At 49.8% G+C, this 25674-nt stretch overlaps 3 protein-coding genes across 5 annotated transcripts in view; 2 read left to right on the top strand and 1 right to left on the bottom strand.

Annotated features, from left to right (window-relative positions):
* LOC110078822 (SH2 domain-containing protein 3C) overlaps positions 1 to 10323 on the top strand; it is a 34285-nt gene extending 23962 nt beyond the window's left edge. For both annotated transcript variants that reach the window (XM_072985008.2, XM_020793333.3), the window contains 9 exons: positions 1297 to 1425; positions 1548 to 1996; positions 2777 to 2901; positions 3129 to 3700; positions 5429 to 5544; positions 5888 to 6059; positions 6865 to 6976; positions 7829 to 8035; positions 8650 to 10323. In XM_072985008.2, coding sequence (XP_072841109.2) covers positions 1297 to 1425; positions 1548 to 1996; positions 2777 to 2901; positions 3129 to 3700; positions 5429 to 5544; positions 5888 to 6059; positions 6865 to 6976; positions 7829 to 8035; positions 8650 to 8825 — 2058 coding nt within the window. In that variant the 3' untranslated portion in view covers positions 8826 to 10323. The remainder of the gene's footprint in view (positions 1 to 1296; positions 1426 to 1547; positions 1997 to 2776; positions 2902 to 3128; positions 3701 to 5428; positions 5545 to 5887; positions 6060 to 6864; positions 6977 to 7828; positions 8036 to 8649) is intronic.
* Positions 10324 to 10960: 637 nt separating this feature from the next.
* Positions 10961 to 16797, top strand: TOR2A (torsin family 2 member A). Its single transcript, XM_020793334.3, has 5 exons — positions 10961 to 11201; positions 12739 to 13004; positions 13504 to 13679; positions 14939 to 15066; positions 15625 to 16797. The coding sequence occupies exons 1-5, from the start codon at positions 11057 to 11059 to the stop codon at positions 15867 to 15869; spliced, it is 960 nt and encodes a 319-aa protein (XP_020648993.3). The 5' UTR covers positions 10961 to 11056; the 3' UTR covers positions 15870 to 16797.
* Positions 16649 to 25517, bottom strand: TTC16 (tetratricopeptide repeat domain 16). Of its 2 annotated transcripts, none has more exons than XM_072985013.2 (13): positions 24691 to 25517; positions 24290 to 24474; positions 23640 to 23730; positions 23294 to 23437; positions 22947 to 23047; positions 22246 to 22375; positions 21642 to 21856; positions 20388 to 20638; positions 20010 to 20151; positions 19283 to 19448; positions 18892 to 19034; positions 18091 to 18247; positions 16649 to 17702 (listed from the first exon to the last, which is right to left on the bottom strand). In XM_072985013.2, the coding sequence occupies exons 1-13, from the start codon at positions 24724 to 24726 to the stop codon at positions 17544 to 17546; spliced, it is 1920 nt and encodes a 639-aa protein (XP_072841114.2). In that variant the 5' UTR covers positions 24727 to 25517; the 3' UTR covers positions 16649 to 17543. The 2 variants fall into 2 exon arrangements, with proteins under 2 accessions (XP_072841114.2, XP_078238820.1); XM_078382694.1 differs by having other exon boundaries at positions 17562 to 17702; positions 18091 to 18341.
* Between the last annotated feature and the right edge of the window lie 157 nt (positions 25518 to 25674).

Raw genomic sequence — 25674 nt, 5'->3', positions numbered from 1 at the left:
CGAAAAGCAAATCGTCATCTAGCAAAAATCGGTTTGTGAAGCAGGGACCAAACATTGTCCAGCGAAATTCCCCCATAGGAATCACTGTTTTGCGAATCGCTATAGCAATCGCAAAAAGTCAATGTTTAGTGAAAAAACTGTCATGCGGGATAACTATCTAGCGAGGCACCACTGTATTATGCTTCCATTGACCCAACAAGGTGTAAAGCAGAAACGAACCCATAGGCGCCCATAAATATCACGCCGTACAAATTGTATTTAAAGCAGCTTACAAAGCGTCGATAAGGGGAAACATCGAAGGAAGTCCTAAAATTGCAATGCACAGCACAGTAACGTAAGATGTTTGTATTAGACACGAAGGGCGCTGCTAATGAGAGACGCGTCTGAGGATTCTGCTGCTCCTGAGCGCATTCATGCACGCCAGCCAAGGTGCATCGCCCCCCGAGTTGGCTGGCCCGGCTGAGCAGCCGTGAGCTTCCTCCACTGACAGGCCTTTCACAGCCGAAACCACTTCTCAGCTCATGTTAGCTGACAAGTCTGTTTACCTTTGGCTTCGCTCCCGAGCAGCAGTCCTGCTGGCAGCTGCGCGTAAGCGAGGCGAAAGCATGGCGCATTGGGCCCGTTCAGCGAAGCTGGGTGAGAAACGCCATCCGAGACCTTGTTACGCTGCTCATTATTCCCGGTCACCACTTTTCCTTCCAAAGGTCTCTTCAGCCTCTGGGGCTTCAATTTCTAAAAATATATATATATACTGTATATTGCAGCTTTCCCTGTCTTGGGCGTAAGGTTGCAGGCAGCCTGGAAATTCATCTGGAGGGGCCGTCGTAAATCCATCAATACATCTCCATTCCTCCCCTTCACTGTGTTTAAAAAAGGAAGAAAACTGAGCAAAAAAATAAATTATCTTCCAATTCCAATTAACTGTGTAGGGATTTTGACACTGTATGATAAAAGTTAGCAGGATTGGACCTGGGTCTTCATGGGCTGCAGAATGATCCAGGATAAATGTGAGAAATGAGGTTTGAACAAACCTGCTGATTTTCTCTCTTTCTAATGTTCACATTTTATTCGTACGTTTCAATGTATTGTTCCTTTTCTTATATCTCACTTTTCGTCAAAGGGGCTCATGGAGGCAAACGAAGCGCACTTCCTTTTAAAACCCCACAACCACCTGGTGAGGGAGGTTAGGGTTGAGAATTATGGACAGGATCAAGTGTTAGGATTCAAACCCAGGTCCAGCACGCTAGCTGATGTAATGATTTCAAGGATGCTCTTGCTCTCTGTTTCCCCCTGCAGTTCTCCAAGGAGAAGTACATCCTTGACTCATCTCCCGAGAAACTTCACAAGGAGTTAGAAGAGGAACTCAAACTTAGCAGCACAGACCTCCGGAGCCACGCTTGGTACCACGGACGCATTCCCCGAGAGGTGAGAGGTGACTGGGAAATAAGAGGGGGCTTGGAAACCCGTTCTTTCCCAGGTAATGCAAGCTTTTAAACCAGGCTTTAAAAAAAACCTTCTCCCCAACCCCACCCCACCTGGTCTTCTAGGTTTCTGAGAGCCTTGTACAAAGGAACGGGGACTTCTTGATCCGCGACTCGCTCACCAGCCTCGGGGATTATGTCCTCACCTGTCGGTGGCGGAACGAGCCCCTCCATTTCAAGATCAACAAGGTGCTGGTCAAATCCAGCGATGGCCGCACTCACGTCCAGTACCTCTTCGAGCAAGAGAGCTTCGACAACGTCCCGGCTTTGGTGCGCTTCTACGTGGGCAACCGGAAGCCCGTCTCGGAGCAAAGCGGGGCCATCTTCTACTGCCCCATCAACCGCACCTTCCCGCTGCGCTACCTGGAAGCCAGCTACGGACTGGCCAACGGGAAGCCCGGCGGCTCTCACGGCCATAATAACCAGAAAGGGGGGCACATCAAGAGGAGGAGCATCACCATGACCGACGGACTGACGGCCGACAAGATCATCCGGGGCGAAGGCTGCCCGACCAGGTAAGCCGAGCTCAAAAAATTCCTTTTAAAAACAATTTGTCTCTGTTGCTCAATGCTATTACGCAAGAAAACCAACGGGATGTATCGAAGTACATTTGGTGCTGAGGATGGTTTTTGAGCTGGGAACCAGTGAGATCATGCATTGAAGTTGAATGATGGGAATGTTCACTCTGGACAGATTTTTAAAAAAATCCTTGCATGGAGTTAAACGGTGGAACTCCCTGCCACAAGATACAGTGACAGCTGCCCCGTTTGAATGGCTGTGAACGTCACAGGGAATAAAGCCCTCTGCTTCCTTCTTAGTTGCAACAGGCATACATTTCCTCGGTTAACTTTGAATACTAGTCACCAGGCTACACAAGAAAGGGAGACGCTGCATCAGGTTTGTAGGCTTCCCTGAGGCCCCCACAAGGAGCCAAACACCGCACGAGGCGGACGATCAGTCCAGTCCATCATGGCTGGTCCTCTTATGTCCTCTATCGCCCAAGGAGACAACTAAAGGAATAGACTCAGAAAGAAAGCACACAAGATCACCCCCAACAGGGAAGGTCTGCCTCCTTATAAATGCCAGTTTTTAGAGGATAATGACTCTTTTACCCCCAAAACATACCATAAGACTTGTTGGTTTTCCTGCAATAACCTAATCATATAAACAGATGCCCTCAGTCCTTCCAGCAGCCTTTTGAAGGATTCCCAAGTGTAGAGTGCCCAAAAGTGTTTTAACATCCTTTTGGAATTCCTTTGTCCGAACGCTTTCTTTCCTCCTCTTCTCCTCTTCAGCGTCTCTTTGCCACATCATGGGGACATCATCCGGAACTGTGCGGTCAGCGTTGATCAAATCCAGGACCTCCACGCCTCGATGTCGCCCATCTCCGAGACCTCGGCGACGCCAGCCTACAGCACCGGTAAGCCTGGCTCAACCCCACATCCCCAAGCCGTTGCTTAAAAAACAGATATATTTTTAATCTTGGGACAGTGAATTCTGTCAAAACCACAAGGGTCTCTTTGATGCAAAGCTTCCTGGGTAGTTACAGAGCACTCGGAGGACGCAGAGGGCCACGAAACGTGGCAATTTGTTTCCAGCTTGCCACGGGACAGGTTTTTACGATAACATGCCATTCCTTTGTTGCAGTTTCTCGGCTAAAACCCCACACGGGCCAAGCCACCGATGGCGTCGCCCCTGGGTCTCCCGTCATCCGGCGCTCCAGCGAGCCGCAGCTGTGCCAAGGAAACGGTGGCAGGGCCGACCACTCGGACAGCGCCCGCTCCACGCCTTCGCACGGATACTCCCGGGCGTCTCCTTCCCCCTCCGTCGGTAGCTACAGCGACCCGGACGGCGGGCATTACTGCCAGCTGCACCCTCCCACTCCGGTTCAGTGGGACAGGCCGAGCGCGGACGGCAAACCCGCCCCGGCCAAGAGCTACGTGGAGAGGTTGAAGGGGGACGAGAGCCAGCGAGGGCTCGGACTGAACGGCGGCGAGGCCGAGGCCGGACCCCGGAAGCGGCTGGAGCCGGACTCTGTAGGTTTCGTCGTCCCCGTGGTGGAAAGGATCTCCTCCTTCAACCCGGCCGTCTTCCACTCCCTGCTGATCCCTCTGGAAAACAAACCTTTGGAGATGGCTGTGCTCAAGAAGGTCAAGGAGCTCCTGACGGAAGTGGACGCCAGGACGCTTGCGAAACACATCACGCAAGTGGATTGCTTGGTAGGGAAAGGAGAAAAAAAGGGGGGAAAAAGAAAAAGAAAGGAGGAAAGGAGAGGAGTCAGCCCAACACAAGGGCCCCAAATTCACACCACAGTAAGAGCCATTTGAATCCACAAATGTTACAGAGGAATACATGCGGATTCAAGGGCCTACTCGAGTGCAACTTACTGTGCTAAGCATCAGCATTCCAGCCAGTGGGATCCATGAGAAAGCAGTGTGGGAAAGGGCACCTCCCCCCGAAGTCAAAATACCCTTTGTCTTCTATTACTTCCTTCCTATCCCGTCTTTCCTCCTGTATGGGGTGGTAGGTTTCAGCACCTGGACAGCTCCAGTGAAGTTCAGCTGAAAATCTGGAGCGGCTGTATGGGTGGGGAGGGAGACCCTTTTGCTGTGGATGTTGAATCTCGTTGTGAAAGCTGTCCCTAAAACGCAGCCTGTGGGGGCCAGGTAATGCACGCCCCCCACACACGTACACAACACCTGCCCTGCTTTCTTGTGTATAAAAACATGGGCTGTTCCTTGCTGAGCCGCTCCTGCTCTTTTAACTTCCCGCCATTGCCCTGGAGTCGTGCTATAAAAGAAGCATGATGAGAATTTAAAAGAGTGGCCGCATCCTGGCACCAGTTATCACACACACACACACACCTTGACCCCCGCTGTCCTCCATCATCAGTCTGACTTCATGGAGATCCTATCTTCCTTCCCTTTAATGTTAAGGTTCCCGAGATGGAGGGGCGTAGCGGCCTCCTCTCTTCCGTGAGCGCCCAAGGTTGGCAAGGGAGAGGAAGGAGGCAGAGGAGGCGGGGGGCGCAAAGCCAACGGGGTCCCAGAGCAGGCCTGTCCTTGGGCCGCTTCGAGCCAGGCGCTTATCTGCCTTCTGCAGGCGGAGGCTGAAAAGGGATTTTGCCGAGCCTGTTTGCACACATGGCGTGTAGCAGCTGCTCTTTCCAAGGGAAATAAGAGAAAGAGAAGGAGCAAAGCATCTCTCCCTGGGACCCGAATTCAGATCCAGCTTGTAGCCCACTGACCGCTGCTGCAGAAAAGGGAAAATAGCCGCCTCTGTCCCGATCTCCCCTGAACCAACCTGATCTTTATCTGATTTGAGAAGCTAAGTAGGGACAGGCCTGGTCAATATTTGGGTGGGAGGCCATACGGAGGATCTCCAGCCAGGGCGACAGCTAGGAAAGCGTCCTGCCTCAAGCCCTGGAGAGTCTTACAGCCTCCGGCCAATACCGGGGGCTACACAGACCTCATACGGTAACTTCGGACTCCCTGTCCTGCCCAGACCCACCTGGAGGGGAACCGGTGGCATGCTGTGGGCAGGTGGCAAAAAGTCTGGAGAAGAAACACAAGCCACCACGATCATCCTGGCTTCCCTCCAGATGTGGAGCAGCTGGGATAAAAGAAGAGTGAGCACCACACCTGGGGAACCATAGAAAGAATTGGACGCGGGCTCTAAATAAGCAGGTCCAAACATAGCAGTATTCTAATTTGCAAGGTCCTCTTTTCATTTCTAATGGTGATTTTTCATCTAGATATTATCCCATTACAGCTCCTAAGTCCCCTTGTGTGCCTGCATGCATGAAAATGGAATTTTATTTTATATTATTTTTAACTCCAGCAATAACTCATTTTTTTTCCTGTGACTTGTACAGTGATTTCCCACCCACCCACCCACTACCCTCCATCCGAAGAGAGATTAAGCCCCTTCCCTCTCTATTGTTGCAGGTTGCTAGGATACTGGGCGTTACCAAGGAGACGCAGCGACTCATGGGAGTGAGTTCAGGGATGGAGCTGCTCACCCTGCCCCATGGACATCAGCTTCGGCTGGATTTGCTGGAAAGGTGGGAAGCAAAACACGGGATGCATGAACTGGCCTGGCTGGGGTTGGGGGCAGATGCTCTCCCATGACAGGCCTAGCCGTGGAGCAATGGGGTGAAGGATTCTGAAACCCCATACGGATTGCTGTCTTATTAGCACCAGGCACTGATTTCTTGAGAACGTGAGCCAGGTCTTTGTTCAAAAAGCAAGCTTCTAGTCCTTAAGCTTGCAGACCTACATCGGAAAGCAGCCCCGACGCTTCCAAACATCCGGGCTGGTGGCTACAATGGCGGAAGGGAAACAGAAATCGGAAAGCCTATTCTGTACGAAACCTCATTTCCTTCCTGCCATCCCCATTTCGCTTAGGTTCCACACAATGACCATCATGATCGCAGTGGATATCCTGGGCTGCACCGGGAGCATGGAGGAGAGGGCGTCCCTGCTCCACAAGACCATCCAGCTGGCCGCGGAGCTGAAGAGCACGATGGGCAACATGTTCAGTTTCGCAGCGGTCATGAATGCGCTGGAAATGACCCAGGTGCGTCCCCAAGGGATCCAGACACCTTTGGTTCAGCCCCAGTCCTCCCTGGAAGGGAGCCCAAGGGACTCGTACAGAGGCCAGAAATAAATCCCAGCACTCAGCTGGAATTTTTAGCTCCCTTCTTAGAGCGCTCATTCCCAACCTGGGGTCCCCAAATGTTCTTGGACTACAACTCCCAGAAGCCTTCACCACCCGCTGTACTGGGCAGGATTTGGGGGAGCTGTAGTCCCAGAACATCTGGGGATGTTCCCAAGGTTGGGAACCACTGGAGAAACCTGGACTCTATGGATCGCTTTGATTTGTACCCAGCCTCAAAAGATTCAAGGGCGGCTACAGATGAGCGACCGTTCCCATCAGCCGCAGCTCATGTAGCCAAAGGCGTCACAAGAGATGAAACCCTGACCTCTGACACTATGGGAACTTAACTCCCTTAGGACCTCCTCCCAAGAATATCTCCATTCAGTACTTGAATAGAGGAACTGCAATGACTTGAGTAAGTGGGTGTGATCCTTGGCGTGGTATACTGGTCACGGTGTTGGCCTGGGGCGAGGGAGACGCTTGCCGAGCCTTGAAACGCTTGCCGAGCCTTGAAACGCCTCTCGCCATCACCTGGGGTTGGGAAGACAACATCGAGAGGAAGAGAGCCTTGTACGACACTTTGAACTCACTGGAAGAAAAAAAAAGGCAGGATATAAATCTAACAGATAATGAATGCATACCCTTTTTAGCGCACACCTCCTTCCATGCGCCCGCATCTCTCTCTCTCTCTCATGCGCCCTTTGCTTTTGGCTTTGGCTTTCAGATCTCACGGCTAGAGCAGACGTGGATGGTTCTACGGCAGCGCCACACGGAGGGTGCCATCCTGTACGAGAAGAAGCTAAAGCCTTTCTTGAAAAGCCTCAACGAAGGCAGCGGTGAGCGTCCATAATTAGGCGGCTTCTTTCCTCTTCTTTAAATACCTGGCTCTCTCTAAGCAAAACCTCCACCTTCATCAGTCATACCCATTTAATGCAGCTGTTTTATTGTTTCCTTCTTTGTATGGGTCCTAAATTTTGGGTGTCTTCTGATGAGGGGGAAAAAACAGGAAGGTTAGGTAAAATTCCATGTTGGAATTGGGAAAACCGCTCAATACAATTTTTGTGTGTGTCTAGAAGCGCCCCTAGAATTGCAAAGTTAAAACCGGTGTATGCTCACCTTCAATCCCCCTAGCAATGTGATCTAAAATTAAAGTATACAGGGATTAAAATCAGAGCGAAGCGAGAAGGATTAAAATAGTCGGCAAGACTCAAGCAACTCTTGGTAGAACGATCACGAGGTGTTTCATAAATAAGCACCACTCTTGAGCAAGAACTGTCTGAAAGTAACAGATGGCCGTAGACCGATGCTTGCTCGGAAAATATGTTGGTCTAGCGAATTCTCTAAAGATTTGCGGCTATTCAAAAGGAGGCAGTAAAACTGGAACAGCCCCTAACGGATCATGAAGTCAAAGACTTTTCTGGTGCAGATAAAGGTATTCCCTAGCAGATAGTTGTCCAGTCTCTGTTTAAAAAGCTCTGACAACGGAGAATCCACTAATTAATTCCTTCATCAAACAGCCCTAACAGTCATGAACCATCTTCTAATGGAATTGTGTTTCCTGTTGTTAAGACCCGCTCTCTGGAGCAGCAGAAAACAAGCTTGTTCTCTCTTGTGCTTGGAAAAAAAAACGCCCCATGAAGCAACTCAGCCTCTACTTTTAAACCCCCTTCATTGTCTTCTCTTTCCAGAAGGACCTCCCTTATCAAACACAACTTTCCCACACATTGTGCCTCTCATCACCCTCCTGGAGCGAGACGACGCGCTTCCGGACAACCCGGAGCCCTGGGAAATCGTGGACCACGGCGTGGAGGTCGTCATGGCCCACTTGGAAGCGGCGCGGATGGTGGCCCATCACGGCGGGCTGTACCACACCAATGCGGAGGTGAAGCTGCAAGGTAAGGCGGCCCGCGGGGAGCTCAGCGCGGCCACCGGCCTCTCCTCCGCCTGGCGCCGTTCAACACAACCCGTCTAAAAGTAACAGGCCACCAGTCTTCCCAGAGAGAAAGAGATGGATAAAACAGCCAAAATGCTCTTTTCTCTTCCACCCATAGAAAAGAACTCTTAAAGAGGAAAACCACACAGAGATTCATAGACGCTTGCAGTCATCATAGGCAGCTGGGCTTGGAAAAACAGAATTTGGAGAGTTTTTAAGTAAATGAATACTGCCCATAGCACGATGGAAATATAACCACTCCTCTAAAGGAACAAACCAAAAGGGAGATAGAGGAATATTTTTCTGTTTATTGAGATCCTTTATTTCTTGCTACGAGGGACTGACTGGGCCCAGATTAGCTTCTTTTTACAGAGCGGGCTTGTGGCACGCGCCCTCGGACCATTCCCAGAACCGGGAACGAAAGGGTCCATGATCGGTGGACTGGCAGAAGCTATTCCATCCAGCCTCCCTCTCTGTATAGCAGAGAATCCAAACGCAGGAACTTGTCTCGTTCGGCAGCGTTTGTGACAACTTCTTAATCCACATTTTATTTTATTTTTGTTGTTCCTACTGCAGGCTTCCAACCTCAGCCGGAGCTGCTAGAAGTTTTCCACACCGAGTTCCAGCTGCGTCTCCTCTGGGGCAGCCGAGGGGCCGAGAGCAGCCAGAGCGAACGCTACGAGAGATTTAACAAGGTCCTCACGGCGTTGTCCCACAAGCTGGAACCCGCCGTGCGCTCGAGCGAATTGTAGCTGGGGAAGGCGGACTTTGGAGCAAGACAGCAAAGGATATTTGTTGGAGGGGGGATCCCAAGGAAACAATTGCACTTCCTTTCCGAATCGGTTTTGTGAGGATGTTGCTGGTTGTGTATGTGTGTTGAGGATGCATGTCTGCTCTTTCTGCCTATGGAAAGGCTGCTAAGACTGAAGCTAGCCAATCTGTGATTTGGTTGCCGCAGAAGGTATTTGCTTGACATATGGACAATCAACATATCAAACTGCAGAACGGGTTGACTTGCTCCCTGGAAAACCTAACCATGGTATGGATCCTCTGTGCTACCATCACTGGCCTTACAAACTATATAGGAAGAGGCACTGCTGAAACCGTACTTAAGGCTGCCGCTGGGGAATTGCATTCCAGATCCCTCGTATGATTTTATGACCAGTGCAAAAATCCTTCACAGGTGCAAAAAAAAAAACTTAATCCTGATGCACGCCTGGATGTGACTGACCTCAGATGCCTTCTGGTTTTTTAAACCAGAGAAATCCCTTCGCTATGTTGTAATTGAAAACTGAGTCTCTCGTTAACGGCCTTCTGTTTCTTCCTCTATACAGAACTAACCTGGGGGGGATAAAGGTATGTTTCCAGACGGAAGCCTTTCAAAACTGTCAATAATAATAATAAAATCCAACCATACTGTGCTGCTATTCCATCTTAATGGATTTTCTACAGTAAAGGTGGAAAAAGGAGACCAAAGCAGCGATGGGGAAAATGCAGGAGGGTTGCCAATGGAGCAAAATCACGTTGGGAGCCTTATTTTAAAAAAAAAATCCACTTGTAAATGGAGCAGGACTATATTCTACAATAAAAGTTGCATTCAGATGCGCTCCCTCCTTCAGGGCTCCTGGGTCCCAAGAGCTGAGCATGCAATTTCCCCATTGCTACCACCTCAGATATATGAAATTGGGGGGATGCTTATCCAAGTTTTACTCCAGTTTTTTTGGCTGGGGAGTGGGAACGAATAGTGCATCATTCAGGATTGGGGCTCTCGTCGTCCGGCTGTCCCGTTACCCACTCCACGTCCCCTCGTGGCACTTGGAAAAAGCCCACGAGCGATGCCATCTCTGTCCAGAAATGCACAAAAGGTGTCATTAGAGGGCCTCACAAAATAGCCTTCCCCACATCGAAACGACGCCCAGGCTCCCATCGCTAGCCTTGCATTTTACAAAATAAAATACTTGATCTTCTTCAAAGCTGGTTTTCGCCTTCGGTTCTCCTCTTCCTCCAGGAGCGCCGATTCCGTTTGCATTTTGAGCCTTTTCTGCTTGTAAATAAAATGATTCACTGAAGCTTGTGTGTGTGTAAACACGCACACATTTCTACACATGTATGTTTTCGAAAGGGACCTCTTTTGTAAAAGATTAAATCGCCTCGCTCTCTCTCTTTTTGGTCTTGTAAATGAATGTACATATATCATGGAGTGTCCTCTCTTGATTACTGCCTACAATAAAAATAAACCTTTTATGCTTTCCCCCCTCTTTTCTTCAAGAAGTGCTCTTTGGTGGGGGGGGGTGTTCTCCCCCCCCAAAAAAAAACCCTACAGTATTCATTTCTGCAGAAATCTTTGCTCTCTGGGGAGTCCCTTCCACCTTCACAGCCTTCCTTTCTTCACTGCTCACATAAACCAAATTAAATTGAAAGGCTTCACGCAGAACTTAGCACCGCTGTGGCCTCCTTCCACAGCAATGAGGTTCCCTGTCATTGCAAAATGGGGCTTGGGTGCATTTGGTGCAATGGAAATTTGCAAGCCAGAATCTCTGAATAAATTCTCTTATTTTCCTTGCCACCCTTCGGTTGCCTTCTTCTCCTCCGATTCGCTTATTTCATTTTTTCCTTCCAGTCTTGAACTTTTCTCTTGCATTCATTCCTCCTCACTGATTTTTGCAGCAAACTTTTCTGTCTTGTTTAAGTTTCGTTACCTAATTCTGCTTTCTTTCCCCACCCACCCACTTCCTTCTAAACTACTTTTATTCGTTCCACTTTTTTACTGTAGTTGTTTCTTCGACGTTTCCTCTCCGTGGCGAGCCTCCTCTCCACTCCCCCCTTTTTTCTTTTCCCCGCCCAAACCCGAGCCCCGCCCTCTCCCAGAAACCCTCCGCCAAGCCCCGCCCCCTTGCACCTCGTCGCCCTCCGCGCGGGGCAGTCTGGGAGTCGGCCGCGCCGCGCCGCGTCCACGAGGGGACCCGAACCCCCACAGAACGCGATGGCGAGGGGCGGGGCTCCCCTCGCGCTGCCCCTGCTGCTGCCGCTCTTGCCTCTGGTGGGCGCGGGCGCCCCCTGGGGGATCGGCGCCTGGCACTGCAGCTTCTCGGCCTCCTGCGAGTGCGACTTCCGGCCGGACTTGAGCGGTGAGGAGGGGCGGGGGGGAGAGAGACGAGGGAAAGGGGGGACGCGGTGGTCTAGTGGTTAGAGCGCCCGCCTGGGAACTCGGAGGAGCGGGGTTCGGATCCCCGCTGGGGTTGTAAAGCTCAAAAGGGATCTCTGATAAAACAAAGCCTGTCCTACCTGGCAGGGTTGTTGTGAGAGTTATAAATTAGGGCGCCTCGCAGGGTTGTGGGGAAAGGGAGTCAGAAATCAGAAGTGATTTTGATGAGACACAGAAAGGACAAAACCATCACCCACTTTCTGGGATGGTGAGAGATGTGACACAGCTTTTCGCCTTCCCTTGCAGGGTTGTTGTGCAAGGATAAAGAAAGGATGCTATTTAAACTCTCTCTCTCACATGAGACTGGCAGGTGTAGTCTTCTGAAGGCTCAAAAATGGGGAGCGAAGAAAGAAGAAATTTAATAAGCTAAAAAAATACCCCAAACATTTGGCAAGTCAGGGTGAGGGAATAGACTCAGTATCTCTCTCCTGAGAAACCTATATGTGGGACAGGAAGCAAGAGTTAGAACTGGATATGGAACAACTGATTGGTTCAAAATTGGGAAAGGAGTACGACAAGGCTGTATATTGTCCCCCGGCTTTTTTAACTTATATGCAGAATACACCATGTGAAAGGCTGGACTGGATGAATCCCAAGCCGGAATTAAGTATGCCGGAAGAAATATCAACAACCTCTGATATGCAGATGATACCACTCTGATGGCAGAAAATGAGGAGGAATTAAGGAACCTCTTAATGAGGGTGAAAGAGGAGAGCTCAAAAAATGGTCTGAAGCTCCACATAAAAAAAACAACAACTAAGATCATGGCCACTGGTCCCATCACCTCCTGGGAAATAGAAGGGGAAGATATGGAGGCAGTGTCAAATTTTATTTTCCTGGGCTCCATGATCACTGCAGATGGAGACAGCAGCCACGAAATTAAAAGACGCCTGCTTCTTGGGAGGAAAGCGATGACAAACCTAGACAGCATCTTAAAAAGCAGAGACATCACCTTGCCAACAAAAGTCTGCATAGTCAAAGCTATGGTTTTTCCAGTAGCGATGTATGGCATAAAGAAGGCTGATTTTTGAAGAATTGATGCCTTTGAATTGTGGTGCTGGAGGAGAATCTTGAGAGTCCCCTGGACTGCAAAGAGAACAAACCTATCCATTCTGAAGGAAGTGGAAGACAGGAGGGCCTGGCATGCTCTGGTCCATGGGGTCATGAAGAGTCGGACATGACTAAACAACAAAATGCCCCCTTAGAGCCAATGTGTAAGGAACAAAGCCATGTTTAGGAGGAGAAAAGGGGGAAGAACGGCATTATCATTATCATCATTATTATTATTTAGAAACACCAGGCACAGTCAACATTATAAAAACATTGACTGGCATTCTATTACAGAAACAAGTTTTAACTAAAAACCTAAGTATCTGTTAAATACCAGCACAGTAGGTATGCTGTATTATGCTGACGATGATGATGATGGCCTCCTCTTTGGACTCTCTGTTTCCTCCCAGGCCTGGACTGTGACCTGGCGCTCAACCTTTTCGGGCAGCCCTTGGCGAGGCAACTGATCATGGAAGGGCTGAAGCCGTTTGTCCAGGACGGCGACCCTGCGAAGCCTCTGGTGATGTCCTTTCACGGCTGGACCGGGACAGGCAAGACCTACGTCAGCTCCCTGGTGGTTCGCTACCTCTTCCGGAACGGACTCCGTAGCCCATACGTCCACCGTTTCTCCCCGGTGGTTCATTTCCCTCACCTGGAACAACTTGAGAAATACAAGGTGAGGAGGGCGGTTGCCGACATCCTTTCCCTGTGATGTTTCGTGTAGGTCTCCCTCTCTTTTATCTTTATTTTAAAGGGAGAACAAAGCCCATCTAACTTTCAAGTTGCTTTCGTCTAGCAGTTCACTCGTCCGACCTCCTCGTTGCCACCGTGGACCGGTTCCTTTTGTGGCCGAACGAATGTGTTTGAATTAACGGATCACATCCTTTTAAAAGCAGAGCGAAGGAGAGCCATAGAGGCTATCTTGAAACGGGATATAAACAGAGCAAATAAATATAAATAGGCCTGTATTGATCCGGGCTCTCCCTCCTGATCTTAGCCCTTTTTTTTTTTTACATAATCCTGGCCATTGCAGTAGTTTGGTAATAATAAATAACGACAAGCTGAAAGAATATTCCAAGCTTCTTGAAAAGCAGTGTTTTGCTGTTCGTAGCAGTCGTTTTGATTTATATGGTCCTATTTCTGTCTCGATGAATATTCCTTTTTTTTCCTTCCAGGCTGACTTGAAAAACTGGATCCAGGGAAATCTGACCGACTGCAGCCGATCGGTTTTCCTCTTCGACGAGATGGACAAGATGCACCCGGGCTTGATCGATGTGATTATTCCGTTTTTAGGACCTTCCTGGGTGGTGTTTGGGACGAACTACAGGAAAGCCATCTTCATTTTTATTAGGTAGAAACCTGATAAAACCAGCAGGCATCAGTTGCCTCGCGGGATTTGTATGCTTTTTAATTCGAAATGATAAACCATCGTGACCCAACTCAACGATTGTATTTTTCTTTTTAAAATTTAAGACCTGAAGACTCTGGGAGGTGTTTTTCTGTCCATGGGCTTTGAATCGGCGGTTTCAAACGAGATTTTGTTCTGCCTGGAAGCATCCCAACTTTAAAAGCACAGCCCTCTAAAGGTCTACTCAGAAACAAACCCATCTAAGTTCAGCGGAGCTTCTTTCCAAATACAGTGGTGCCTCGCTAGACAGTTACCCTGCATTACAGTTTTTTTCGCTAGACATTGACTTTTTGCGATCATTATAGCGATTCGCAAAACAGTGATTCCTATGGGGGAATTTCGCTGGACAATGTTTGGTCCCTGCTTCACAAACCGATTTTCACTAGACAACGATTTTGACAGCTCCCTCCGTGCTTGCAAAACGGGTGTTTTCGGGACCTAAGCTTTGCAAGACAGCTATTTAAACAGCTGATCGGCAGTTCACAAAGCGGCTTTCCTATGGCCGATTTTCACTAGACCATGACGATTCTTCCCCATTGGAATGCATTAAACAGGTTTAAATGCATTCCAATGGGGAAATGCTTTTCGCTAGATGATGATTTCGCTAAACAGCAATTTAAGTGGAACGGATTATCATTGTCTAGCGAGGCACCACTGTAAATGGGCAAGGATGGGAATTATGCAGCCTCCCCTATGCTATTTACGTGGGCTCCGGAGCACAAAACCAAGCCACAAAAAACGTATATTTTTGAATTATTTTCATAAAAGGAAGAGATTCATGTCTTGTAGATGTGATTCTCCTGGATGAAGAAGGCAGGAGCCCTACAAACAAACCACATTTTAGCAAAATAATAATCTTAGAACTGTAGGGCTAGAAAGGGCCCTACGGATCATGGGGTTCAGTCCGCCGTCAGGTAGCCCCAGCGGGGAATCGAACTCCCAACCTCTGGCTCCACAACCAAATGCCAAAACTAGTTATCTGGGATGGTGCTCTAAACTGGAAATGCTGAACTTTTAAAAAAATAAACAAGCAAAGAGATTATTCACTATTGCTTTTGGAAATGCTGGTTTGTTTCCTAGACTAGAGAATCCTACCAAACCGTGGCCCCTGAACTGGTTATGCGTGCCTCTCGGGTACAGGATTTTAGCATTTTAAGACTTTTTTTTTTAAGGGCCTGATCCTTGTTCTTGTTCTCTGATAGCAACGCTGGCGGGGAGCAGATTAACCAGATCGCGCTGGACTTTTGGCGGGCCCGCAAAGACCGGGAGGAGATCAGCCTGAAGGACCTCGAAACCTCCGTTTTGGAAGCTGTCTTTCAGACCCCCCAAAGTGAGTACTGGGTGCGAGAAATGATGCCAGGAAGGGAGATAAAGTGGATTGATGGAAGCTCTTTTCCCTCCCACGCAAGACCAGAACCAGGGGACATCCACTCCGATGGGAGTGTTGGGAGAGTGGGAACACACCAAAGAAAATATTTCCTTGACCCAGCATGTGGTTAATCTGTGGAACTCCTTGCCACAGGATGTGGGGATGGCATCTAGAGGCTTTCAAAAGGGGATTGGACAGATTCTTGAAGGAAAAGTCTATAGCGGGTTACAAGCCACGATGGGGAGGCACAATCTCCAGGCTTAGAAGGAAGGTCCCTCCAAAGGCCAGATGCAGGGGAGGGGGATCAAGAGACCGGTCCCTCATTGTCTTGTGTGCTCCTAGAGGCATCTGATGGGGCCACAGTGAGAGACACAGGAAGCTAGACTTAGATGGGCCCTCGGCCTGATCCTGCAGGGCTCTTCTTAGGTTCTTATGAGAGAAAAACACAAAGGGTGAGCGCTACTTAGCAAGGCTCACTCTGTTGACGCTTCCCCCCCCTCTCTCTCTCTCCTCCTGCAGGTGGGTTCTGGAAGTCGGGCATCATCGCACAGGGCCTGGTTGACGTCCTCGTGCCATTTCTGCCTCTGAAGCCGCACCACGTGCGGCAGTGTGCCGCCAAAGAGCTTGCAAGCCAAGGCCTGCGGCCGCATCCAGAAGCAATCCAGGCCATCGCTGACGGCATCTCCTACTTCCCGGAGGAGGTGAAAGTGTTCTCCTCCACGGGCTGCAAAACGGTGGCATCTCGCGTCCCCTTCTACCTCTGAACCTCCCCGTGGGATTCCTCGCCTTCCCTGGCCTGGAAACTCATCTTTCGGGTTGGCCACACAAAACAAGGAGGGTGTCCGGGGGAGTTGAAACGTCGCTGTCCTGATTTGCTTTGTGGACCAAGGAAGAAACTTCTCTGCACCTTCTCTAGAGTTTATACTTCGCCTTTTAAGGCGACGTGGACTCTTTAGGACTCTGAAGAAGAGGCCACCGTGAACTAGAAGGAAATCCTGGCTGGTTTTATCTCACAGTTTAATAGACTTGGTCCTCTGAGGTGGCCGTTGTCACATTCAAAGTTCTCAGCACGGCACAAGCGGAAGAATATCCTGATGTCTTGAATTAACTCGGGTTATCTCGGTTTCGATACTGTGATTTTGCTGGAAGCTCCAGTCCTCCTTGGGACATCTTAGAGCAGAAGAGCTGGACTCGGTAATGCGGATTTAACCTGAAGCATACCGGGTTTGCTTCCTCTTGAGATCAGGTGCTACTAGAAAATGTTTCAAGGGCTGTTTCCCTCTCACTTAAACCCAGGCTTTCCTCCGGCCATTCCTGGCAGGTTGAGAGAGAGAGAGAGAGACATTTTTCCACTGTCCCTCTTTTATTGGACCAGAAAACATTTATAAGATTTGCAAATGTGAAGTGCCTCAGAAGGCCACCGGCTCATGACGGTGTTGATGTTTTCCTGTGCTGTTCTCACTTTAACGTTGACACAGAACGCACGAAGGAAGTTCTTTGTACACACACGTGTTGGTGGTTTTAAGCAAGAGAAATTTGATTGTTTTGTAAAGGCTCCTGGAAACCAGTTACGAAGATGTGGTTGGACTGGCAAATTTGGTTCTAAACGCTGCAGTTTTCACAGACCCAAACAAACTCGGTAGGCGTGTGCTGCAGTTTTTATTCAAACTAAAATAAATGTTTGCAATATGTCCTCATTCTTTTGGGCAGTGTATATACCCATAAGCCTTCCGGAACAGGTGAAAAGGCTGGAAGGGAAGCTTCGAGCCTTGACTGGCCCCAAAGGACGTCACTGACCTTTTTAAAACGTCTATGGCCAGAGGAAGGGATTGCTTAGGTGTAAAACGGAGGACAACATGAGGGCGTTCCAGGCTTCCTAGACAGGATGAGGGCTTCTCAAAGGCCCTGGGCTGAAATCCTGATGTAACACCTTTTAGCGCAAAAAGGCGTAAAAGAAATGAGAAGTCAAAACGTTTGGGACTGGCTTTAATATGCTAGAGGGAGAATGAATTTGGTCATGGAGGTTGAACTTCTCTGTTATGCCAAAACAGAAGTGCAGTGGTACTCTGGCCCCAGTCAAACGCCAGGCCAGGCATCTGCTAGAATTATAGAAGGGAGGGAGGGTGGGAGGGAGGGGGGATGGATGGATGGATGGAAGAGAGGAAGGATGGGAGGGAGGATGGATGAATGGAAAAGAGGAAGGATGGGAGGAAGGGAGGGAGAGAGGATGGGAGGGAGGATGGATGGATGGATGGAAGAGAGGGAGGATGGATGGATGGAAGAGAGGAAGGATGGGAGGAAGGGAGGGAGAGAGGATGGGAGGGAGGATGGATGGATGGAAGAGAGGAAGGATGGGAGGATGGATGGAAGGGAGGGAGGAAATGAAGTTTAGGGACCAAACTGCGAAGTACTGTATCCTGCTTTAGCAAGCCGCAAGCCTAGCTGGGTCCAATGCCTTGGGTGAACTTCCTCCAGTGATAAGGTTCTTCCGAGCGCCGCTGCTCCCTTTCGGTCAGATGGGGGTTCGGATCCAACCGGACACTAGCCGGGCGGAGTGACACCTTCTTCTCTCGAACGGCCTTCACCTCTTGGTTTACCTGCCAAACACAGGGCGGCACGGGTCCCGATCTGCCCCCAAAGGGCAGGAGACCCCTGTTTGTGGCCCACCGGCTTGGTCTCTTTTCAGCCAGCTTCCTCCTGGGGGGGGGGGTTAGACTGGGACCCCCGCCATCCCTACCAAGGGCCTAAGGTGCTGGATGGGGATGATAAGCCTTGGAGTCCACTCCCTCTGGGAGAAACTAACTTGGGAAAGGCTGCTGGACCGGTGGCCGAGCGAAGGATGCTCGTCTGACACATGGGACACCGGCTCGTTTGGCATTTCGATTGGTGAGGCCCCCATGCACGAAGAGGACTGCCAACTTGAAAGATTTAAGCGTTTTCTTCTCCTAATGACGTGAGAAGCGTCCTATCTGATCCGGCCCTTACTTCGTTAGCTTTCCTCTGGCAGGCCGCCAACCGCTCGGCCAGCCTCCTCTCTTCGTGATCCTGGGGCTTCTTCTCTTTCTTCTCCAATCTCGACTTTCCCGGGTCTTCGTTTAGGACGTACGCGTCTTTGGGCGGTTCTTTTCCTCGCCCTTCCAGCCTGCAGGAGGGCGGGAAAGGCAAGAGAGCGAAACCGAGATTTCCAGAGGATGACAGCTTCATCCAGAGATGGCCTCTGAGGAACTAAGCCGGATCTAGAGACGAGATGCATCCTTTACTCACAGGTTTAACCCTCGAAAGGCTTTCGAGGTGCGGGACGCACCCCGAGAACCGATACCACCAGCAAGTGCAGTTTCTCCAAAACAACAGCCAAAATTAAAGGCAGGGACTTCTCACAAGGCTGCTTTCCGAAAATCAGGAGGATCTCCAGTTGAGCGTATTAGTTGCTTCTCTCCCCCCTGCCCCCGGTTGTTGTCAAGGGCATGATATACTTGCATGCCAAAACACATGGTATTTGCGTGCCAAAATCTCAAGCCACAACGGGATTAAATCTCAGGAAAGTTGATAAGAAACCACCTTTAATTTTGCTTGCACACCTAACAGCTTTCAGGTCCGGCTGCCAGGATCTCTACGGGATCTGAAAAACAGGCTGGTTCTCCCGACCCTTCCTGCCCGATCCTTTTGAGTTTCGGAAGCTGAGCCATCCCTGTTCCCCCCGATGGGAACCATTCCCTTGAAGCCACTTTTGGTGGGGGGGGGAAGGAAATTTCCCCCAAGGAGGGCCGCTAACGCCACCACGCTTACCTTTCGCGGGAAGCTGGGACCTCGTACGCTGGAGAGGCCTCAAGCCTCCGATTCAAAAGAGCTTTTGCAAGAGTGCAGATTTTACTGTTCAGCAGAGAATGGATGGATTCCCCGGGAAAGAAGTTATTGGCCAGAACGTGGGCCTGAACAAAGAAAAGGCGAAAAAAATCTATGGCGGGAAAGGAAAGAAGAGGGTTGAAGACGTCTGTGTCTTTATTCTCTGCTCCCTTCCTACGGTTCTTTAGCAGAGGGGTGAGCAACGCTGAGCCCTCGGGCTGAAATCTGGCCGCTGGGTGTCCCAATCCCGCTCTCTGGGCCCCCTATGGCGAGCAGAGGGTGGAGGAGGGGGGATCCACCCGGACACTTGAATGCCTCGCCAGAAATGTCCCACCTCTTCCCTCTTAGGATCCAGCAGTAAGGCTGTCACCAGGTCTTCCTTGGCCCCCATCACCTCCTGTAGGAACATGCGGCTCTTGGCCCGGTGCAGGTAATACTTCAGCTCCCGAGGGTTGTGCTCGATGGCTTGGGAGAAAAGAGATTCCGCCTGGGGGTATCGCCTGAAAGGGAGGAGGAGAGGAGGAGAGGCAGGCCTCGGGATCTCTGCCGTAAAGGGGATCCTTGCCAGATCGACCAAGAGGAGGAAGAGTTCTGACCGAAGCCGGACGGTTCTCCTCCTTTTTAAATCTGGCTCTCCTGAACTCACCCAGGGCACAGCCGGGAGGCACAAAGAGGCAGCAGCCCTGCTGAAATTAAGGAATCGAGACTTGAACCATCAGGGTTCCCGTTCCCACCAAGCCATAAAACTCACTGGGTGACCCTTGGATCGTTACTCTGGGTCACCCTGGCCTACCTTACAGGGCTGTGGTTGCGATAGTCAATTTGGGTGGCGGGTTGGTCCTTAGAGGAAGGATGAAGGCATAAATTTAATCAGAGACCGGCCAGCCAAGCAGTCACCTCTTTGGGGCTGATCTTTCTAAGATTTCCCCCGGTTGTTCACACCAGCCCATGCGCAAGCGGGTTCTGGTAGCAGCTCCGCCAGGTTCAGAAACGCCAAGGTGCCTTTTTCAAACCTCCGGCAGGACCTTTAAAGCCTTTGCCCCGATCCGCCCAGGGCTTACCTCTCCCGGAACTCCTGGAGGCCCATCTCGTTGTGCAACCAGGCGACGCGTTTTTGCAGGCTGGGGGCCAGAGGTTTGAGCTCCAGGGCCTGCCGATAATCCTCCAGGGCAAAGTGAAGCTCCCCCAGTTGGAGGAAACAGTCTGGAGGAAGGAGAGAGGCCCAGAAATCCCTTAGCAAGCAGACGAGGCTGTTTCCCTTCAAAAATATGGTCGGGGAAGGGAATTTATAGGGACTTATAGAAGGTGGAAGGCAGCAGGACAAGAGGAAGACCAAGTACAAGATGGACGGACTCCCTCAAGGAAGCCACCAGCTTGGGTTTGTAAAAGCTGAGCAGGGCGGCTGAGGACGGGCGGGGACCCAACGGCCCCTTTAGTACCTCCTCGGTTGAGGTAGAGGCCCTGCTCGCTTTTCTCCCCTTGAATGGCTTTGTTGAGGAGCAGCACGGCTTCTTCGTAGCAGCCCCGGGCGTAACAGTGGACGGCAAAGTCGTTGTACGTCCGGAGGACCTGCTTCTGGGCTTCCGAGCGAACCTCGTGGCCTTCCTCGTCCCCCTGGCTGAGGTCCACCGCTTTCAGGTAGTCGTCGATGGCCCCGCCAAAGTCTTTCAGCCGCCGCAGGATGCTCCCTCTGCCAAGGCGATCATGAGAGAGACAGGCGGAAGGGTGAGAACATCGTCGGCGATGACTTAGCCCACGGGGACTCAGGGTCTTATCATGTCCCTCTATCAAAGATCTTTTGATCCAGGCCATCTTTCACGCACGGATTGTCTCCCAAGAGGAATGATGCAGCACTCTGGGACAGAATGGGCCATTAAGACCCGTTAGCTTTATAAAAGCCCCGTCATTAGGATTTCTTGCATTGACAGGCAGCTTTCCTGCACTGAGTTCGGGGTGCCGTATGTGATTCTGTTCTTCCCCACTCTTTCCTCCCAACACGTCTATGAGGCAGGGTCAGGCTGAAAGAGAATTTGAACCCATGCTCCCCCCCCCCCAATCTAATACTCAATCTACTATGACATGGGTTCAAATTCTCTTTCAGCCTGACTAGTGAAAAGGGTTAAGATACAGTGGTGTCCCGCATGACGACCCCGCTAAACGATGAAACCGCAGGACAATGAGTTTTTGTGATCGCTATAGCGATTCGCAAAACAGGCATTTCAATGGGGGAATTCCGCTTCACGACGATTTGGTCTGTGCTTCACGGACCGTTTATTCGCAAGACGACAATCTTTACAGCTGATCGTTGGCTTCGCAAAATGGCTTCCCACTGTTTTCCGGACCCATGCTTCGGAAGACAGCGATTAAAAACAGTTGATCGGCGCTCGCAAAATGGCCACCCTATGGGTGGTCTTCATTGGACGATGAGGTATTTTCCCCATTGGAACGCATTAACCGGTTTTCAATGCATTCCAATGGGGAAACTGTTTTCGCATGATGACGATTTCGCTGTACAGCGATTTCAGGGGAACGAATTATCGTTGTCATGCGGGGCACCACGTACGTTGATACACAGCAGCACAACTCCCTGTACTTCATCAGTGTTCCTCACCCTCATCTTAGAACAGCAGAGCTGATGGAATTGCCATGAGGGGGCGCCTATACTTCCACCCCCGACTGATACACGGCTGTACCTGAACAGGAAATAGCCAGCATCCACAGGGTTATACTCAATGGCCTGGTTGATCTTCACCAAGGCCGTTTTCAGGCTTCCCTTCACTGCCTTGTTCACCGCCTGGTCCTTAGCTTTCTGCGCCCGTCTCTTCCACTTGCTGAGCATCACCCGAGCTTCCGTGTGCTCTTGATCCAACTGGAGAGCATCTTGGATGTTGTAAAAAGATAAAGTCACCTGGGAGGACAGAACTGTTGCTTAGAGAAAGTTTAGCCATGGCCATGCCATAGGGGTGACGGAGAGGGAAAGAGATGGTTTGGTGAGCGGTTGACTTGATGCAATCAGATCTGCCTCTCTAGTGTAAGAGGAAAGAACCCTAAACTTGGTTACAGAAACCCCTGATGCCAAATATTTCAATCCCACCTAGTTCTTGCTGGTCCAAGCTACGCAGGTATATACAAATCCTGCAAAAGGACATTCCCTGCAAATCATCATCATCAGATATATAGGTTTTTGGCTAATACTTGCATCTGTCATATAATAGCAGTAAATGTTTTTATAATTTTGATTGACTGTGCCTAGTATTTTTGAATGGCAATAATAATAATAATAATAATGCCCTTTACTTTCCCGAAGTGTTCATAAAGCCGAGCCCTCAGGACGAAAAGGTCTGGGTTTTTCGTTTCCCGCGAAGCTTCTTCGTTGACCATCTGAAGACAATCGTTGTATCTTTTCAAGGCTGCAAGGCAGGCGATCCTAGAAAAACAGAAGGCAGGGTCACAGATCTAAAATCAGCATCTGTCAGCATCAAGGTTCAGGGGATTCCCCAGTGTCCCCCAGTTCTGACCAGGAAGCACTGTAGGGGGGGAAAAAATCAGTTATGGGTTCATGGAAAGAACTAGGGATAAATAAAGTTGCCAAACCTCAAGCGCAAGAGTCCCCTTGTAAGAATGGTTGGAATTTATACTAGCAGAGATGCCACAGAGCAGTGCTAAGCTGATGGCTAAACTCATAATTAAGCGAAAAGCAGAAAACATACGTATAACCCATTCAGGGATAGTGTAGGAGGAAAGAACCCTAAACTTGGTTACAGAAACCCCTCATGCCTACATTTGAAAAAGCAACAACCCTTTCTTGGACAATATGTGGTAAAGTGTGGCTTCCTAGGACTACAAGTCACAGTATACAACAGCCAGCCATGTTTTCACAGTCCTAGAAAGGAATAAATTGTTGTCCCCTGAGAGAACCAGGTCTTTATGCCCCTGGGTGATCTCCAAACGTTCCAGAAGAGAGATGTCGACATTTCTCACGGCAAACTGGTCACTACCTCCGCATGCGATAAAGTGTACTCAGAGGCTGCAGTTCCGAGGCTCGTGTGAACGATTCCAGGGCATCCAGGTAGACTCGTTGCTCATATAGACACTGGCCCTGAAAATTGAAACGCAGGCCCTGAACTTTGCCAATGAACCCCAAGGCAAGGACATGGGGATCTGGAGGCAAATCATCTCACCTCCTAAATACAGTACATTGATTGTTCACACAGTGGCGCCCCCAAAAACCCTCTACTTCCAAGGTTAACGGCTAACAAAGCCTCGTACGGCGAACGCAAGACGATGGGAGTGACAGCACCCGGGGAGGCCACCAGTGCCCCAGCCCTGCCACGCCGCAGCTCACCTGGAGCTGCAGAACGAACGCCAGGCGGGCCGCCACGGCCTCCTTCGCTGGTGACATCGAATAAGCTTTCCGGAGGTGCTGAGCAGCGGACTGGAAGTCACAAAGCTGGAGAAAAGCTTCGGCCGTTTTCTCGTACAGCATCACCTGCACAGTTTAGAAGCCAGAGGCAGCTTTCAGGAGATGAGCGCACCCCGACATCATCACATCTCCTTGCTTACATATTTTTACACCACGGGGGGTGGTGGTGACCAGGTCAAGACCACGGGAGAAGGGGTTAAACGCTTCGTCCCGGCATTACACCGTTTTTCTATCAAGAATCGCCATCCCCTTTTGCAACTGGTATTACCTTGTCAGGATCCAGATTTAAGGCTTTACTAAAGCACACAATGGCTTTTTCCCATTCTCCCTGGGAGAAAAATCGGTTGCCTTCCTGACAGCTGAGGAAACAAAAAGATAAACATAGGAGCCAGAAACAATCAACTTCAAAAGGGTCTGAGTCCGTTTAATTTCCACACGCATGCGCCGTCGTTCTATGAATTACGAGGGTCAGTCTAAGTCAGAGTTTAGACACATTGCTTTGTTTTTTCTTTCTTCAAATGAGTTCTGAGAACCTCTTGGGCAAGGTTTGCTAGTTGATCAATTCTGGTTCATTGCCCGATCGCAATCTATGACTTACCAACTGACTGCAAGTAACATTTTCCCATTCTTGTTTGTCAACCACACACAAACTGCAGTTTATGAATTCACTGCAAAGCATGGTTTCCAATTCTGGTATGAGGATCACAAACCATGGTTTGTTAGTGCAGAACATCACAGCAAACCATGGTTTAAACTTCCTTAACCAGAGTTGGCCTAATGCCAGAATGAAACCCTCTCTGAGAGCAGGCTAAATAGAAGCACTTCCTAACCAGGCAAAATTGAGAAGAAGGAAAAAAATAACAATTTTGCTCTGTAAATTAAAATTAAGGTTGTGCGGGAAGAAATAATGACACTCACTGCTCTTCTATTTTCTGCTGCAGGATGCCTTCGTAAGTCCCCACTTTGTTGGGGTCCTTAATGTACCGCAAGCTGTCGGTGGTCCCAAAAATACGACGGATGGATTTTTGACGAGCCTCCTCCAGTTTTTCTTCCGTGACCGCAGTTGGAAAAAAGCCGAGGTAGACGGTTGACATCTTGACATCCTAGAGAAGACCCCAACCCGGGGGGGGGGGGGGAAATGATGGAACCAAGAAAGGAAGGAATAAGGTCTGAACAGGGGGAAGTGGAAGGTGGGTTTCTGTTTTTGATTTGGACTACACTTCCCAGAACCCACCATAGCCAACTGGGGGATTCTGGGATTTGTAGTAAAAAAAAACCTCACACTTCTTGTCTTTTTGTTTTGTTTTTTCCTCCTCTACCTTTGGCTCTTTCTCTTTGTCCTCCTTCGGCTCCATCCTGCAGGGGCTTCGTTGCTAGGCGGGCTAGAAAGCCAACGGTCTCTCGCCCAGGGCGCTGTTCACGGACCGGCCGCTAGAGGGAGAAAGCGAGAGATACCGCGAGCCCTGTCCCGTGGTCGTGTGAAACCGTCCCGTGCACGTTAGGCGCGTGTTTGGGAGGGCTGCGGTTCTAGTTTCCCACGTATCCACTGGGGATCGTGACCTGCAACAGTGCTAGCCCTTTCACCGTGCCTTGGGAAAGTCGGTGTCACCTGGGTCTTAGAGACAAACACCACCGTCTTGATCCACTTTAAAGGCTAATATAGGTTTAATTTTGCAGAAGCTTTTGCGGTGGAAAGGGGGAGGGCTGTCACCCACGAAAGGAGACCCTTTCGAGTAGCGCTGTGACCTAACATTTTAAATTTAATATTATTAATTCTTCTTTAATCCTTGGCTTTGTAATATGGTGTTTTTCATAGTGGAAGCCACCTTGCGTCCTATTTTAAAGAATAAGGCGGGGTAAAAATAATTTAAAATAATTTAATAAAGCTCATACTGAAATAAATCAATTAATCTTAAAGCCCCTCCTACCCACGTCAATTTTTTTTGTTTTTATTCTGCATTTTATAATCTGGTGTTTCCTCTTAGGGGTGCAGGAGGCTTTGTGGGGGTTTTGCACTTGAAAAGCAAAGCCAGACTTCGAAAACGTGTTCATCTCTGCGTTATTTTTGAAAGGTTTTACTGTTCCTGTTTAAAATCACTCAATCTGCAGGACTAAGAATGTTCTCCCTAAAAAAGGGGGACTTCCGCCCCAAGACAATATGGCCGCGCACGGCTCATCTGCCAGGAGCCCTGCGATAGGCCAGTCGCGACGATGACGTCACACAAGGCAGGCACCGGGCTAAGGCGGCCGCAGCGGGGCAGGTTCGCTTTCCATTTCGAGCCCCGGGACCGGAAATAGAACAC

Source organism: Pogona vitticeps, chromosome ZW-PAR (assembly GCF_051106095.1).
Source record: "Pogona vitticeps strain Pit_001003342236 chromosome ZW-PAR, PviZW2.1, whole genome shotgun sequence".
NCBI lineage: Eukaryota > Metazoa > Chordata > Lepidosauria > Squamata > Agamidae > Pogona > Pogona vitticeps.
This window is presented reverse-complemented; position numbering and strand designations above follow the sequence as displayed.

Coding starts and splice junctions, on each gene's coding strand:
- TOR2A (XM_020793334.3), top strand. CDS start 11,057: ATGGCGAGGGGCGGGGCTCCCCTCGCGCTGCCCCTGCTGCTGCCGCTC. Junction 11,202..12,738: donor CTTCCGGCCGGACTTGAGCG/GTGAGGAGGGGC, acceptor GTTTCCTCCCAG/GCCTGGACTGTGACCTGGCG. Junction 13,680..14,938: donor GCCATCTTCATTTTTATTAG/GTAGAAACCTGA, acceptor GTTCTCTGATAG/CAACGCTGGCGGGGAGCAGA.
- TTC16 (XM_072985013.2), bottom strand. CDS start 24,726: ATGGAGCCGAAGGAGGACAAAGAGAAAGAGCCAAAG. Junction 23,048..23,293: donor CGTTCGTTCTGCAGCTCCAG/GTGAGCTGCGGC, acceptor TTCAATTTTCAG/GGCCAGTGTCTATATGAGCA. Junction 17,703..18,090: donor GCCAGAGGAAAGCTAACGAA/GTAAGGGCCGGA, acceptor TGTGTTTGGCAG/GTAAACCAAGAGGTGAAGGC.